Source organism: Achroia grisella, unplaced genomic scaffold (assembly GCF_030625045.1).
Source record: "Achroia grisella isolate CSIRO2021 unplaced genomic scaffold, CSIRO_AGI_Agris_v1 utg109, whole genome shotgun sequence".
In the NCBI taxonomy this organism is placed as follows: domain Eukaryota; kingdom Metazoa; phylum Arthropoda; class Insecta; order Lepidoptera; family Pyralidae; genus Achroia; species Achroia grisella.
This window is the reverse complement of record NW_026712573.1, coordinates 4,272,861-4,290,764: the sequence shown is the minus strand read 5'-3', so window position 1 is coordinate 4,290,764 and position 17,904 is coordinate 4,272,861. Positions and strand designations below refer to the sequence as shown.

The 17,904-nt window shown below is 34.6% G+C and overlaps 1 protein-coding gene across 1 annotated transcript in view; it reads right to left on the bottom strand.

Moving 5' to 3' along the window:
• Positions 1 to 1,232: 1,232 nt before the first annotated feature.
• The window catches only part of LOC131847681 (serine/threonine-protein phosphatase alpha-2 isoform), a 55,162-nt gene continuing 38,490 nt past the window's right edge, over positions 1,233 to 17,904 (bottom strand). Inside the window, exons 5-8 of the mRNA XM_059197312.1 lie at positions 6,115 to 6,311; positions 5,217 to 5,364; positions 3,918 to 4,056; positions 1,233 to 1,511 (exon numbers count right to left, since the gene is read on the bottom strand). Coding sequence (XP_059053295.1) covers positions 1,508 to 1,511; positions 3,918 to 4,056; positions 5,217 to 5,364; positions 6,115 to 6,311 — 488 coding nt within the window. The 3' untranslated portion in view covers positions 1,233 to 1,507. The remainder of the gene's footprint in view (positions 1,512 to 3,917; positions 4,057 to 5,216; positions 5,365 to 6,114; positions 6,312 to 17,904) is intronic.

Sequence of the window (17,904 nt, the reverse complement as noted above, 5' to 3'; positions counted from 1 at the left end):
GTTCTAATTCGCGTCCGAGATGTGGACGCTTATCATAACATTACTTTATACTTTGTTCATAATATTCTATGCGTTGTTTACAATATTTACGCTTACTACTTATATGTTTTTACTCCATTTTTCATCAATGTTTCTTACATTTTGGGTCACGTATCGAATTAACTGAAACTAAGCTCGGCGTCAACGCCTCCTCAACTTAACACTAATTAAATTGGTAAAATAACAAAAAACGCGCATGCGTCAGTTGTCGCACAAAAATAAAATATACACTTTAGCAGACCGGCAACTAAAAATCGCTTGTAACCGTTGTACGTTCGAGAGACGCGTCTGGAGGCCGTCGACGTTGACACCGAGGTTTATCCTAATTTTAATTTAATATTATATTCAATGCAACACAAGCGTACATGACAGCAATCATACAGACATCCGTACAGACAAATACTTCTGCAACATTCATAAACCATCTGTCCACAATAAAAACGCGCACAGGGAGTTATCAGCGCCATCTAACTGCCACTAATCAAAAAAATATAGTAAAAAAAATTATAACTACATGCAACATAGGCAGTTTCACAATAGAATGGCGGGTACGACAGTTTTGAGTATGGGTTTTACACACGGGCGACTAAAACGTCGTCCACATAATCGGCCAATGTGTAAAATAACTTGACACTACTGTAATAAGGTCCGTTTTGCCGCCGAATTGTCCAGCAATCTGTTGGAACCAGCAACGGACTGTCAATGCAACTCAATTATCTGACTTATTGGTAGAGAGCGGGCAACACAATGCTGGTAATTAGAATAATACTTGATTAAAATTCATAATTTAAAAATTAATACAATAACAATGTAAATCCATATAAATCTAAGGGTTTAAACTTACACCGTTGACAGCGCCATAGCCTTGTATGCGCATTTTACGGATAATTGAAGGTGGAGTAACCACAACTTATATTTTAAAATATTCCTAAATGTATTTAATATAGGTTTTAACTTTCATTACATGTGGCATATACTGTTGCCGCTCAAACATAGCCTAATAGTAGAGACACGACATCGACTAAGTATCGATATTTTTCTAAAGAGTCGCGACATTAGACAATTTCCTATACCACATACTTTTATTTACTAAAATTTAATATATTAATCGTAACAGACTTAAAATAACCAACTAACAGCCGAAAAAAGCCGCGTAGTCAATAATCGGGAGTCAGTACTCGATAATTCTTAATAACACTAACTTGTACCACAATAAAAGTATTGCGTACGAAACTACCGATATTATAAGTATGCGTTTACGAGTTCATCGATAACTTTTGTATCGATATCGAGAGAAAAGTACTCGATAATGAAAGGTATCGATACTTCGTCGGTGTCTCTATCTAGTGGAAGCGACGCGTCATGTTTGGAAGCATATCGAAGCGATTCGAGTTGCAACTGTCAACGGGGGGCGGTCCGTACGATGGTTTAGTGGGAATCCATGCAAGTCGTCGGCGGCAGCGGGCGATTAGCTGGAGAACAAACACAAGTTTAGTGGAAAGATGCGGTGGAGTTTATCGTTAAGCGACAATGAATCTAATAACATATGAATAAGATCTAATATTGCTAAATCTACCAAATGTATCTGTATCTGAGTAAGTATTTCTGTCTCACCATAGCTATAATCCTATGGGTTCCTAAGCTCAGTTCTGTTATGGCAGTGTTTATTACAGAAAAAAGGCATGGTGTACCATAGTCATACGGAGCAGAAGTAGCGCATTATTACTACCACATTTAAAAGAAAGTGACCATCAGCATATGCTATTGCAATTCTGTCAAAAGGAAATAGTCTAATTTGTGACCATAACCCGAACAGATCACTTCCCACAAGCATTCATATACTGCTATTCCTGAAGATTAGTTATACCCTATATTTAGCGATTCTATTACTCATATCTCTCTCTCTCTCTCTATCCCTATATTTCCATTTTAAATAGCTAACAGTATGGAAGCAAATTGCTTACGATAGAATTGTTGGTGAGACAGAGATAGACAACATTGTACAAAATATAATTTAGGCAATTAATTTTATACAGACACCTATATAAAATTCTGTTGACAATAAACTCCACTGTAGTTGAATAAGATCACAAGAGACATCAGAGACATGCTTGGAGACACCATTATTAAAATGGTGTTAAGGTTGAAATCACTGACAATTTTAATGGCAATGAATCAGGGGATTGATTCTCATTCTCATTTGAAAGATATTGAAAGTGACAGTATTGGTATTGTCTACGAAACACTATGATTGGGTCCGTCTTCGGCCAGATTCTTATACCCTCTTTAGTTTATATATACATATATAGCCTGTATCACAAACTGAAATAATGTTGAAGTCCCTTAACAAATTCACTTTCTTTTCATAACATGAAATTACTCAAGTATCAACCAAAACCTGCCAGTTACAATATCTTTCAAATTCTGTTTAAAAAGAAGAAAAGGTCCCATTCCCATTTAATTTTTTATTTATAAGTATTTTTACTTTAGTAATTATAAGTATCTTCGCGATTATAGAACCAATTTTAATAAAAATAAGGCCAATTTTTCATCTAACGATGGGTCTGACGACCATTAAAATGGACGAAAGTGCCTAAATAAAAAAAAAAAGAATTAAAAAAAAACGATAGGTTTTACCCTCGCTGTCGCTACATATGAATATTGTCAAGATTTTTAGTTAAAACTTCATAGATAAGATTTCTATGAAATTAACAATGTTAGTAGAAATATATGGGAATGGACATAAAAAAAACAGTATTTGCTTGCCTTCATGTATCTTTGAAGTTTTTGAGAAAAACAATGTAACATACCCAGTCCTGTACAGGTATTTAATTTAAATGAAATATGAAACTAAAATGTAAGAAAGAAAAGGAAAGATAGGTATTATAATTAGGGTTTTCATTACTGCATTTCGAGGAACCTAGTATATTTAAATATAAGGTACGAGTTTTTGCAATTTTATGATATTATTAAACGTTTATTTATGTGAATATATATTTTAGTACAAATGTACATACTTTTATGGTTGAATTGATATTATTGGAGAACAATTTCTCGAATCGAATCTATTTTATGTGAAAACTGATACGACCATTCAAACATGAATGAGACGAGACTTTGGATAATACATCAAATGTAATAGTCTGTTTGTCCTCTCGGAAACTAAATTGACAGGTGTAAATGTCAAATTATCAAATGTTACCAGCTACAGCGAGGTAGTGATGTACTACCTCGATACTGATTTGTTCTATCGTAAGTTTTTATTTTAGGCGATTAGTCTTAAAGGTTTATACGTAGTTTGCATAACATATTTTCGAAATATTATCTGTGTTTCCATGACTGTTATTGTATTTTTATCGTTGTCCCCAAAAAAAACAACAAATTTTTGTGGTTTTTACAGTATTAATCTACAAACTAACATTTCTTTTCTTTCAAGCAGCTAAATATTTTAAATAGGTGTATGTTTAATGAATATGACACCATGCAAAGATCACTTCTTTTATAAGTCTTTGTTTTAGTGAAATATATGTCAATTAAAAAAATTAGTTCAATACCACAGTTTATTCATTAATACCTATACATTATTAATTTTGTGTTGATGCGTTTTAAATAAACATTTATGGGTAACCTATAAAAATAGGTAATTAATATTCGATGGTGCCACAGCCCTATTTAAAAATTGCTAAAAGCTGGCAACATAGGTAATGTCTATTTGTTTCCGAGATTAAAAACAGACGGTAGGATATTTTTTTATGTAAACCCGTTCTCTAACGCAGATCAAATGAATAAATATAAACTATTTAAGAATCCACAATTGAAACCCGTCCCACCATTACTATAAGGCCCTTACGACCGGCCGTGGTATTTGGTGGACTCACTTCTTTTTGTTCTTGGGCTGGGCCCGCGGCGGCGTGTTGGGGCGGCCCATGTTCAGTCCGGAGTACAGTTTGCGTTTGTCCGCCGGCTTCAGGATCTGGAACGAGCACATCAGGGTCTCGTCCACGGACATCAGGGCACCTGGAACACCATAACAAATTTTGGGGTTATAAATTATGAATTTGACCTGACGAGTAACTGGTTAATATGAATGGGAAAGAATCTTGAGTCATCAAAATAAGTAATAACTAATAACTGTATTGCATTGTGTGTACGTACACTTACAATTAAATATTATATACAAATCAACAGTACAAGTCAGGTGCTTAGAGGTATCCTGTAATTTAATTTAAGTTAGTAAGTTACGGCCTTGGTCCAGTTTTTAACATACCGCTTTGCTTCAGAAGGTCGCGGGTTCCATTCCTCGCTCGGTGCAAACATTTGTATGACTATGATTGTTTGTCCGATACAAACAATCTGGGTGTTGTCAATGTATGTTACGTATATGTATTTAAAAAAAAAACTCTAGTATTTCTATCAGTTGTCTTGTATCCATAACACAAACTCTGCTACCGTGGGGCTAGTTGGCGTTGTGTTAATCGTCCAGGGTTATTTATTTATGTATTATAGGTCACTCTATTCTCTCAAGTTTGAATTTAAAAATTAATCTATATTATTGTAGACATGTATAATAATAATACTACTAATATACTACTGGCCGAAAGGTGTGGTGTATCGGCGCTACCGTGGCAGATTGCCGTCTTCAGTGCCGTGATCACACAGACAATATTATTGTATTAGTTTTTAAATATTATATTATATGTATGTTAGTCTATAAGGTATTTATAATATGGGCCTAGTTGTCTGAAATAAATGAATAAATAAATAAAATAAAAAATTTGAAAAGAATACCAGCTGAGTTTCTTCTCAGTTCTTCTATTTTTTTATATATATATTTTTAATTCTTTTTTTTTATAACAGAGGGGACAAACGAGAATGCGTCTCACCTGATGGTAAGTGATTATCGCCGCCCATGAGCACCCACAACACCAGGGCAATTGCAATACGTTGTCGGCCTTTTAAAAAGGAATAAGCTCTTTTCTTGAAAATTTCAATATCGTATCGGTTCGGAAATACCATTGCTGGAAGGTGATTCCACAATGTGGTTGTGCGTGGCAAAAAGTTTCTAGAAAACCGTACTGTGGAAGGCCGCCATTCATCCAGATGATCAGGATGGTACTACTAAATTCTGAAGACATTTTGAATTTGAATATTATAAATTTACTTGCTGTGACACTGACCTGCGTTATCAAACTCTCCGCAGTAGTTGGGCGCCGAGAAGAGCGTCACCAGCTGCCGCTTGGCGAAGAACTCGTATCCATCCTCTACGACCTGGTGAGCGCGGCAGATCAGGTCGAACTCGTGCTTCGATAAGAACTTGCCGACCACCTGGAAACGTTACAGCAATCATGTCTTTAATGTTATATACATATATCATTCTCGTGTCACAATGTTAGTTACCATACTCTTTAGAAACGGCTTGACAGATTTTCATGATATTTTATGCATATTCTATCTATTTCTCATGCTCCTAAGTGATAATGGTTTTTTATTTTTATTCTTTACAAAAAAAAACAATATAAAGTGACATTAAAAAACAACTCAAAATGTTCACCTTGTTTTTTTTCAATTTTCACATTATACTACGTTCTTAAGTATAAACCTTGTATTTTACTCCCAATAACAGAGGCTTTGCTTAGCTTGTAACTAGATGGCGCTGTGGGAATTGTCCAGAGTTATCATTATTATTATATAATATACTAATCTTAATAATACTATTAACGCGAAAGTTTGTGAGTATGGATATTTATTACTCTTTCACGCAAGAACTACTGAAGGGATTTTGATGAAACTTTACAGTAATATAGCTTATGCATCAGAATAACACAGTCCATATTTTTTATTGAAATTTAACACGGGTGAAACCGCGGGCACAGCTTGTATAATATAGATTTTTGATTTTATAAATTAGAATAGTCAGTTTGGTTGTACGCGCCAATCTCAGAAACTACTGTCTTGAATTGAAAAATCCTTTTAGTGTTTTATACCCCATTTATTTTATTACCTGATGGTAAACAGTAACCGTCGCCTACACACGAACAACACTACGGACATTACATCATCAACGTATAAACCCACCTCTGTGCCGAAGGTAAAGCTGACCCCGCGGTCGTTCTCGCCCCACCCGGCGGTGTCCTTGTCGGGGTCGGACCACAGCAGGTCGCAGAGCAGACCCTGGTCGGGGACATCGGTGGGCCGCATGATCCGCCGGATCTGTTCCATCGCCTGCAGGTCGGGTGATAGACCACCGTGGCAGCAGAAGATTTTCTCGTCAACTGTAACAATTACACACAATTATTAATATTGGGAATAGTATATTATATATATGGAATACGTCATGGCGAAAAGCTACTCTTAGTTATGTGGACTAATACAATAATCCCTTTGTGAGCAACATACTTAATATAATGTCAGGTCCACCAATCACAATGGTTTGCCCTGGAAACCATTGTGATAAATTCCTGGTGAATTTGCAACGTTGCGCAGAACGTTGCATCATTATCATTTATCAGAAAAAAAGAGTCAGGTTGAATAGAATATAACATTCTTTATTCAAATAAATTTAGGTACTTTAGGATGATATGTATGTGGGAGAGAGAAGGAAGAATTATGTCGTCTCTACCGCACACCGTTGACGTCATGCGGCCATTACGCTATAAACGACGAATGTGAATAGTAGTGTGTCTGAGAGTCGATTAGGAAGACCGATGGTACAGAATAGTCATCCTTTATTTTTTAATCTACCGTTCATTCGGAAAGCTGTCTTATTACAATAAGATCGAGACAGAAACTTGCGTGTCGCCCTTTTAAATAATTGTTCTAACTTTACATTTTTAAGTCGAAATGTGTGAATAAAAAATAAGACAGTTAAACTGACTCTAAGCAGGAACTTCGCGTATATACGTGACCTATGCGGTATTATGTTATATTACACTTGAAGTTGCATCGGGCGTGGCTGAAGATTAATATATCATTAGTTATTACACTGTAACATGACCGCCATATCTCATCCTTTAAACCAAAACACAGCCAGCTGCTTGGTGGTTGTAATATAAAAGAGAGAGGTATACGCATACGATTTTGTACAAAATCTATATAGCTAAAAATATGTGTTTTAACTAATTTAGTGTCTACATGAATTACAAATATACGAAGCATGTTTTAATCCTCATTCCGCAATAACATAAATTATAATTTTAATTAGCATACACTCCAAAGTGTTATAATAATATTTACATTTTTTATTATCGTTATTATCTAAGTGTACTTTTTACAACAACATCGAAGGTCAATGAAACTTAGCGGTTCCCACTACATACTTATCAATGATATTGTTGACAAACTATTTCAATAATTTTTTAACATTATTAGATAACATATATCGTTGGCCGTTTAGAATTTAATTTATCTTCCACATACTTATAGTTTACATTATATGCCTATAGTCTATCGATCACCTACTGGCTAAATACCAATCGAGATACGCATTGGAGTTCTTGAGAAATATGACAGGCCGTCAATTAAAACGAACATTCTATTAAATAAAAATATCATAAAAAATTATTGTTAATCCCGTCTAAATTGGAATGGGACGTTAGTCATAATACTATTATAAACGTGAGTTTGTTTGTTAGTCGATCACGTTTAAATGACTGAACGGATTCTGTCATCAGATATTAAAAAAAAAACTAGCTCACTATCATTTCGCCCCTTCAGATCGATCCCCCGTTTAAATTATGACACCTTGAGTCGAGGTTCGAAACCCTAGCGGTGCCCTCAGACTAAAGTCGTATCGTCAGACAAGGAGACGTCAAGCTTGGAGCGGCTGAAGGCCAACTTCAGCCGCTCCAAGTCCTTCCGTGGGTGCCATATGCACTCCCCTCTATCGTCTGTTGAAGCTGTAAATCCAGCTGCGGATAGCAGCATTAGAATAATTCGTAAAAATACCCTTGCTGCAAATGTATCTGTAACGATTCATAGGTTCAAATGATCTGTAACAGCTATGAGTAACATCTGTTAAATCCTTACTATAGAGGTCAGTTGTGCCGACGCTGAACCGTGAGATATATTAACGTACACGAGTGCACGGGCGCTGTCAAGGTGCTGGTGGTCAGGCGCCGACGCGAATATGCGATAACCTTACATATCTAGCGGTTACTAGTTAACCACATCTACATACCCATATATAGAATTTATTAATACCTCGGTGGTCTAGCGGTTTAGTACATCGCTTTACTTGCAATGTACTGTGCAACGAATCAAAACCACGACGGGTTTGATTCGTTGCACAGTACAAACGTATATATTTACGACAAAATTCAGATTGAATTTAAATTAAAAAAATCTTTATTCATGTAGGTCTATTACAGACTCTTATTGTATGTCACATCTACCGTCAGTTCGGAATGATTTCCAGATGAGAAGAACTGATAATATTTGTCATCATCATTCATTTATGCCTTTCCTTTATGCAATTATTTGGGGTCGGCGCAGTATGTCATTCACTTCCACAGTACAAACATTTGTATTTAAGATTAGTGTTTGTATCCGTCTGGGTGTTTTCTATATATATTAATTATGATATATATAGAAAATATCAGTGTATATTATCATTATCATTAATGCATGATAATGATAATATGCACTTCAGACAAAATTCAGATTGAATTTAAATTAAAAAAATCTTTATTCATGTAGGTCTATTACAGACTCTTATTGTATGTCACATCTACCGTCAGTTCGGAATGATTTCCAGATGAGAAGAACTGATAATATTTGTCATCATCATTCATTGCCTTTCCTTTATGCAATTATTTGGGGTCGGCGCAGTATGTCATTCACTTCCACAGTACAAACATTTGTATTTAAGATTAGTGTTTGTATCCGTCTGGGTGTTTTCTATATATATTAATTATGATATATATAGAAAATATCAGTGTATATTATCATTATCATTAATGCATGATAATGATAATATGCACTGTCCTGTGCTAACGGTTTTATTTTACGCTGGCGGGGCATCAGTGGAGGATGATAAGATGAGTATGAGGTTAGGTTAGTGTGCCCATTGTGATTAAATTACCAGGAATTAATCACTATGGTTGCCAGTGGGAACCACCGCGTGTTGGTCGACCTAACATGGTACAACCCTTCTCATCGGGGAGAAGAGGATTGTTAGTAATGTGGACTAATGATCCTATTGCTAGCAATGTACCATGTCAGTTCGACCTCCACGTGGTTCCTCCTGGAAACCATCGTGATACATTTCATCGTGATTCCCGGTGAATTTGTCACGTTGAGCTAACTGATCTGACTTCATGTTCATCTTATCATCCTCCACTGGTGCCCCGTCAGCGTAAACCGTTAGCGCAGGCGAGTGCACCATTCCATTATCATCCTTTAAAAAACCCTTCTCACCTCTATGTATATTATGTATTTACAAAAAGAATTAAGTACATATTTATATCACTAGTAGCCGTAATGCTACTTAGCTTGGTACTGTAGTGACTTGTCCATGGTTATTAATATATTTTTATCATTACGTGCATGCAAAAAACCAAATAGCAACCAGCTCACAATAGTAAAAATAAATAGGTACTTAAGTAATAAAATGAATCAGTCACAGAGGCCAGAGCAGACCAGTCCGTACAAGCAACTTACGAAAATAGCACAATAAACATTTCACATTCCCGTAATGGACGTGCCGCGGTATAAAATTACAATCAGCGCAATAATCCTTACAATGAAGTACGGACCTGAATAAATTATATTACTCTGCGCCGTTTCAGGGTTACGAATGATCTACATCCTAATGGTTGTACATTTAGCAGCAGATGAGTCCTAAGTTCTCTTCATATTATCACATAGTTACAAAATCTAGTAAGTTTAAATAATCTATACCTACATATTAATAAAATTGGAGTGCCCGTTTACTACATGCATATGAATATAAATACACATACACCAAAATAAGATTTTTTACAGTTTTTGTCTGTCTGTCTGTTTGTCCCGGTTAATCTCTGAAATGACTGGATCGATTTTGACGGGACTTTTATTGGCAGGTCGCTGATGTAATAAGGAGTAACTTAGGCGAAAAAAATTCTCTAAATAACTTTTTTGTTAAATTCCACGCGGACGAAGTCCCGAGAACAGCTAGTAATATAATAAAAGTAAGTGTGTTTGTTAAATTAGCAAATAAGGTATAATTAAAACAGTGCTCAATGTATTTAGATACCAAATAAGATAGGCTATCTCTATTCTCGTAATAATATCTATCTTTATGTAGAAATCGTATATGTAAAAACGTTTATTATTAAGCAAAATGCGACAATTTGCTTAAACCTATGCACAAAATTAATATATCTATGAATAAATTGGATGGAATATATACAATTCAGATAATCACCAATAAAGGCAATACAACGATGACACTTATCGTATTTGACCAAACTGGCTGATTACCTAGATGTGGTAATTTTCACTAACTACTAATTTTTGGCCAGAATATGACTGTATACGTATATAAACATATTGTATAGGCAGCGCGTCTCCTAGAAAATTAAATTATATCAAACGTTTACTCTGCAATTTAATTAAATACACATAAATATAATCCAGATAAACCCCATAAGAATATTGTAAAAATTTATGAAAAATAAACATCCAGTGAAAGTAAAAAAAATCGTTATAATCTTAACTAGCAAAGGTAAGATGAAATACTGGTTACTTTAGATTGAATCTACTACAAAACGGAAATGGTGCAATAATGAAACTACAGCATGATTTTTGGCTATAGGCCAAATGCAACATTACGTCTACTCGTTATTCAGTCCGTTAGCTAATCTATATAAATCGATTACCATATATATAACTAAGCATATGTCAGTGCACCTGTAAATGGCTCTATGATTATTTGTGTGATAAAAATGAAAAAAAAAATTGAAATTTACCATGTTGAATAATATCGACGTTCTGTTTTTTTACATTGTTTTAATTGTTACGTGTTACCGATAAATTTATTAATTTTATTTGTACTAATATTCATTTATTTATTTAAACTTTAATGCACAAATACAACATATAACTGTACATATAACGAACAATAATATTATAAAGTTAGAGTATGTTTGGTTAAAAGCGCTAATCTCAATAACTGTTGATTCAATTTGGTTTCTTTTAGCGCTGGAGTTCATTTATCGTTAAAGCAATAGGCTATATTGCACAACGTTATTATAACGGTAGCAAGGAATAATGTTGGAAAAAACAAAGAAAATTTACGGGATTACAGAGACGAAATTGCACGGGTCAAGTAGTGTCTTTACACTTCTTTCTGTTTCTTTTTCTTTATACCAGTGTAAAGCCGCGGCGAGCGAGTAGTTTAATATAATTTATTGACTTACGTATTTCTCATGAGAATTTAATTGATATACCTTTCATTATGTTCAATGTTGGCTTCTAAGACTGCGTTAATTACTCCAGCCGTTCTTAGAACTCATTAAGATCGTATGTCAAAGTTTATAAATACACCGTCATGTATTTATATTGCCAATTAATACCGTTTATGTATAATTTTGTACAGTTTTATTGTTATTTTATATATTCATTATAAGTTGACAATAAATTTCTTTTCTTTCTTTCTTATTCCATTTATTTCTTTGTACGTATTTCTATCATTTTGTGGTTATCCCAGACAGGATAATCAGGCCATTATGTACTTTCGATATCGTGATGACATGACTATATTTAGCACATATCTATAAATATAAATAAAATTGAAGTATCTGTATGCATATGAATATAAATATACAATGTTATTTTGGTACATATACCAAAATAACATTTTTTACAATTTTTGTCTGTCTGTCTGTTTGTTCCGTCTAATCTCTGGAATGGCTGGGCCGATTTTGACGGGACTTCTTTTGGCAGGTAGCTGATGTAACAAGGAGTAACTTAGGCTACTTTTATTTTAGAAAAATAAATTTATATTCAACGCGGACGAAGTCGCGTGTACAGCTAGTTTAATATAAATCGTTTACCTCTACCTCCACCAAGAACAGCACCACAGATATCACACATTGCGACTCTGGTGTACACTGTACCACTTACCTTGCTATTTCTAGTCTAAAGATACATACATTTTAGAATATGTGAATTCAATGGCATATTATTTTCTTTATGACGAGAGAAACCCAGCAGTAAAACGTTAATGGGTTGTTCTATGGCATGAGTAGTTTATACGTCACTTAATATAAAAATTCTGTTGAGTCAGTGGCAATCCATTTTTCTATCGTTACAACAAGTGGGAGGAAAATTTCAGGTAGAGCCTTTTATTTCTGCCATATCATCGTAACGTTTCGGCTGAGAGGATTAGATATACAGAGTGAAAGCTATTCACTAAGTGCTTATTCTGGGAACTTGTAACAGTAGTATAGGAAAAATCGGTATTGAATAAACATCGATATTTTGATATCGACGACATTGATAGTAGGTCTTTTATGGAAATAAGTATAAAAATTTACAATAAGATACCAAAAGATATACTGGAATTACACTTAAATAAATCCTTAAACAAAACATCTGTTAAATCATATTTACTGAGCAAAGCCTATTCCTCACTAAACGATTCCTTGAATGACGAGCGTGCATGGCAATAGTTGTTCATGCACGTGATTATCATTCAATGTTAGACATTGACACCTATATAAATATATATTACAACTAAACTAGCTTATAAAAAAAGTAATTCAATTGAGTTTCTTGTCAGTTCTACTTAATTGGATCTATATACTGGACGGTAGGGAAAATATATAATATAAAACATTTGATATTCATAAGCGGCTAAAATGTCCTACGTGATAAATGATTTTTAATGTGAATTTGTATTTGATTAAATATTCAATAACATTGAGAGCAGTGGCCTAAATAAAAGACCAAGTAGCACTGGCCAATAATTATAAAAAAGTCGTTGCTAATAACATTTGTGGCTTAAAAGAATAGAGCACTGATACGCCAAGGGGTTAGTTTTGGGGTTAGTTTCATTGTTTATTCTGCTATCAAAAACATCGATATTTATAGATTGACAACTACGTCGATGTTTTCGTGATATAGATTGTCACCGCATTATACAAACACGGTAACTAGGAATAATAGTTATCGATGTGAATGTTGATATGAATGGTGAACCCTCTAATGATTTGCAAATAAAACAACTCTATGCGTTGAATAACATTATTTCTGTTATCAGTCTTGGGAATAATTTTTCCCCTTTAGGAGTGTTTATAATTCAGTTCATAGGTTTTTATTCTTAAACAATTTTAGTTCGCGTTCTTTTTTAATGATTCAGCAACGATAATTTAAAATAATCATATCTGCACTAATATGATAAAAAATAAAAATGTTTTAATAATAAGATTATTTTTGGAGGTATATTTGTTTATATAATGGATAAGCCTAAATGAATTTCTAAAAAATCTCCGATTCTAAAAAATCTTCTATTAAATATAGAGATCTACAACTCTTCACTATCACCAAGTAACACAGGCAGTATTCCCTCACCACTGCGGTATATAACTAGTTATACATAAAACTGAACTTGTACCGCCTAGGATACTTCTAACAATACTGATGATTACGATCTATATAAAGCTGACTGTACCTTCATGGAATATAGTTATATTGTACATGCTGCATAACTGTACATGCTAGGAAACGTTCAGCCGCATATCCGCAGTGCGACAGTTGAGTCAATGGGGTTTAAATTTGTTACAAAACCCATTCATCATTTGTTTATATTTCGAGAGGTGACATGATTTGTTAACAGGCTTAAATATTAGGGAAAGGTTTTATGTGCCAACATTTGCTCATAATTTTAGTGCTACTATACCCAATATCCAATTAAGATTCGATGTAAAGGTCGTACATTATTTTTAATTAAATTTTAGCTGAAGGAGTTTGTCATCAAATAGCTTTTGTAACATCCAGGCAAATGGTGTCATTTTAATTTATAAATATTGGAATGATGCTCCAGCTTGCCAAAAAAATTAGACGATGGAATGATGCTCCAGCATGCGATATACTCTAGCGAAGCATCAGAGGAACGTAGCATATTACTTTATTCTGAAGAAAGTATCGTCAGTTAAACCTTTGTAGCAAATTCGTGACAAATTATCCAAGATGAGTTCCAGGACGTGGAGGCTTACATTACACGGTACACTGCTCTCAATGAGTTACTAACTCCAATTACTAACAATCCCTTCTCCAAAAACAAGTAGTATAGTACTGAAACGTTTATTTATGATATAAATTATAATTTCATCATCGATCCCATTTATGTTTGGATACAAGAATTATCAAGGCTAAATTCAACACTGAAAATAAATTGAGCAAAACCAGTGATTCCCTAAAGCATATTCGTGGATTATATTTATGGGAACAAGGTCACAAATCTGGCCGACCATGGCATTCGCCTCGAGCTCGGTACAAGGGAAGTTGATGTTTATACAACCTTGTTTACTAAGGGGTGGTAGAGAGGTGACGTTTTTCTGACGCATTTTATTAACCTGCTTTTTTAATGTAGTGGAAAATAACATAAGGTCTACTTGTCCCGGACTCTCGCCAATATCCCATCAATTATTGCAGAGTTAGAAGGAAGAAAGTACACTTCCTTCAAATGTTTCCAGGTAACAAAATCCTTTACTATTATTATTTCCTTTACTTATTAAGTTGAGTAAAGGAAGTTGGTAAGTAACGGATGGTGGAATTGTGAATACTCCTAAGTATTAATATTTCTCTCCACCTCCCCCTCTTTTTATGTCTTTACTAGATAGCATAAGTGATGGTTTAATCACCTACAAAATGCAATCTCACATGTTTACCAACAGTCAGCCGGTTATAAACTATAAAGACATATCCAAAAGTAATATAGAAAAAAGATATTACGCCGCTCCCAAATCTTGAACAAGGGTTAGATAAACTTAATTCAATCATCAAAATATATGTATTAAAATCATAGGTAGCAAAAATATTTTATGTATACAACACATACATAAAAACATTCGATAGCTTTGTACCTAACCTTCGTATTGTCAAGGTTATCCACTGCTACTAATTGCGAGGGAGGCGCTCTTATGTAAGGGTTGTGTCACCTTCATTGTAGGCGCACAAAGGGGAAGAATCCATTCCACACATATTAAAATGAGCATTAACTCATTTCAATATATTTTCATATTGTATATTACGTTAACCTGGGTAGTAGGGTTCGTAAAAAGTCCTTCGTCGTGTCTATTTTAACAGCCAAGCAGCTCTTTATTACATAGTATAAAACAAAGTCGCTGTCGCTGTCTGTCCGTGCTTAAATCATTAAAACTATGCAACGGATTTTGTAGCGTTTTTTTTAAATAGATAGAATGATTCTAGAGGAAGGTTTATATATATATAATATCCAATTTGCATTCAGCCCGAGTTGGCAGGGAAGTGAGCAGTGCGAGAATGGAAACACTTCCCATGCCATTGGCGCTGCCACTTGCGCTGCCCGGCGCTCCCTCGATTGACGGTTTTTCGTCCGCGAGTAGCAGCGTGTTTTTACATTCAGCCCTCTCGCTCAGTTGTCGCCCAGCAATATTTCCGGCAGCGCGAGTGGCAGGGGAAGCGGCTGTTCATACATCTGTAGATTAAACCGCTTCCCCATAGGATAATACATGTACAGCCGGGGCGAGTAGCTACTGTATTATAAAACGTTTATGATGAAGGGTTAATTTAAGACAGTAAATGCTAATACGACCTCGCGAATTCGGCAATGGTCATTATAGGTGCACCGAGTAAGAATCCCACACACACACACACACACACTTGTTACCACTCGGGCGGGTCTACAGTCATTTAATATTTTCCACAATATATTAAAAAAAAAACGTCGTTAAATTACAAGGTATTGAGGCATAACTTCTTAGTCGTCCAAAATGGCAACGCATGAGGCGTTATATAATAATGTCATGCTGTTCTTGCTGTTTTTATATAATTGGATGGCAAACAAACTGACAGCAGGTGGGCTTGTTTGTCGTTCTAAATACACGCCATCAGATCTATTCCAATTATATAAAAACAGTAGATGTGTCTAGTTTAGATCTAGATCTGTTACGTTGGGTGGGACTATATTGATCTGTGGTCAAGCGTTCCAAATCACAGACAGAGAAATGTTCCTCTGTTTTATTTGTTTCTGACGCCAAGCAACTTTGATTTAAAACTTAGTCTACTGTATCACGTTTATCGCGAAAGTAATTATAATTCTATTTGATTAATTCAAATTGAAGTACTCTTGAAGACGTTACAGATATATAAAATTAGCGAGTGGGCCGATTACAAAAATAAATTAAAATATAGGTCGAGGTTGGTTTATGTTAAATTTTCCTCTTACAAAGATATTTGATGTTTGCTTTTCATTGTGAATTTATAACCGCACAAAGTAGCTTCAGGGCAAAAAACGGAATTTTACAAATTAATTGGACAATAAATGAGATTGTTCTTATTCTCATTATTATTTAGACAGCCGAGCAGTTGGCTGTTAGAAATTATGTTTCAGTGGAAGAATCAGAAAGTGGCACGAAGATTACAGAGAGAATTAGATCTTAATCCTTCTGAATGGCACCACAAGAGGGGTATCTCAGACATCACATGATGATGGGGTGTCTGTGATATAGTGGTATCTAGACAAACATACCATCAGAAGGTTCGCCAGCAGAAAGATGTTTTTATTCACTAAAAGATTTTGAGAATATGTGTGAAGGATTGGATAATATTCGTATGTTGACATAACAATAAGAATGATATTGACATATGATGACAATGATATACTAAAAGTGAGATCTAGAATTATGTCATTATTTACAGAATCATTCAAATAAATTTTGCATAAGACGGAATGTGTAGAATTATATGTCCATTGTGTACACCACATTTCGCACAAAATATCGTTTTTTATTTCAGCTTATTTACCATTCCATTTACAAATTCAGTAAGTTTCGTTATACAAATTATGTATGCCCATTTTAGGCGCACGCTAATTTCTACTTCATAATTTAATCTCTGAACTAAAGGCTCACCTCCTAACAGAATTTAAGAAATTAAATAGTTACTTAAAACCCTTAGCTGCCTAGGGATGTAAATGCTTCAAGCTTATTTCATAATTAAATTTAACCCAAAATAAATTATGAACATAAACCTTTTCGCTATTTTTAGGCGCTTTGAGAAGTTACTTTGTATTTTGTTTTTATAAAATTACTAATCGCTAAATCTCAAAAGGAAATGAGTCGGATAAATATATCTTTGGTGTACAAACATCCTTTGACGTCATGTCCATAGAGGGGAGCGAGAAATGTGTAGTGGTATAATTATATCATTTTCGTGGTACACGTTTTATACATAAAAAGTTATGTTTAAGCTTTAGTTTGCAATACATATATATATCTATATATGCTAGTACATAAAGACGAACATAGCATTCCATGGATTCACCGTGTGGGTGCCGGGTCCATCATGTGGTAGAAAGGGAAATTCCAAGCAGTTTCTGGGACTTATGACCCTGGAGTAGTTTTAACTGGGGGCCCTTTGCCAACCTAAGTCAACACCACAATTGTCACGTAATTTGGAACATGATTACTTCAGGCCATGAAAAAAAGACTTCAATCGCAGTAACTACTAATTGTTGCTGATATTTATATGGACTACACAAGAAGCACCATCTTTCAAACAAAATACAGTTATCAATGTCTGTTCACATAGAAAACCCATTAACAACTTCCTACTTTTTGAAGTCGATTAAAAATATATTTCAATTGCTACTTGTTGCATGAATAAAGAAAAGGGATCAGTGTG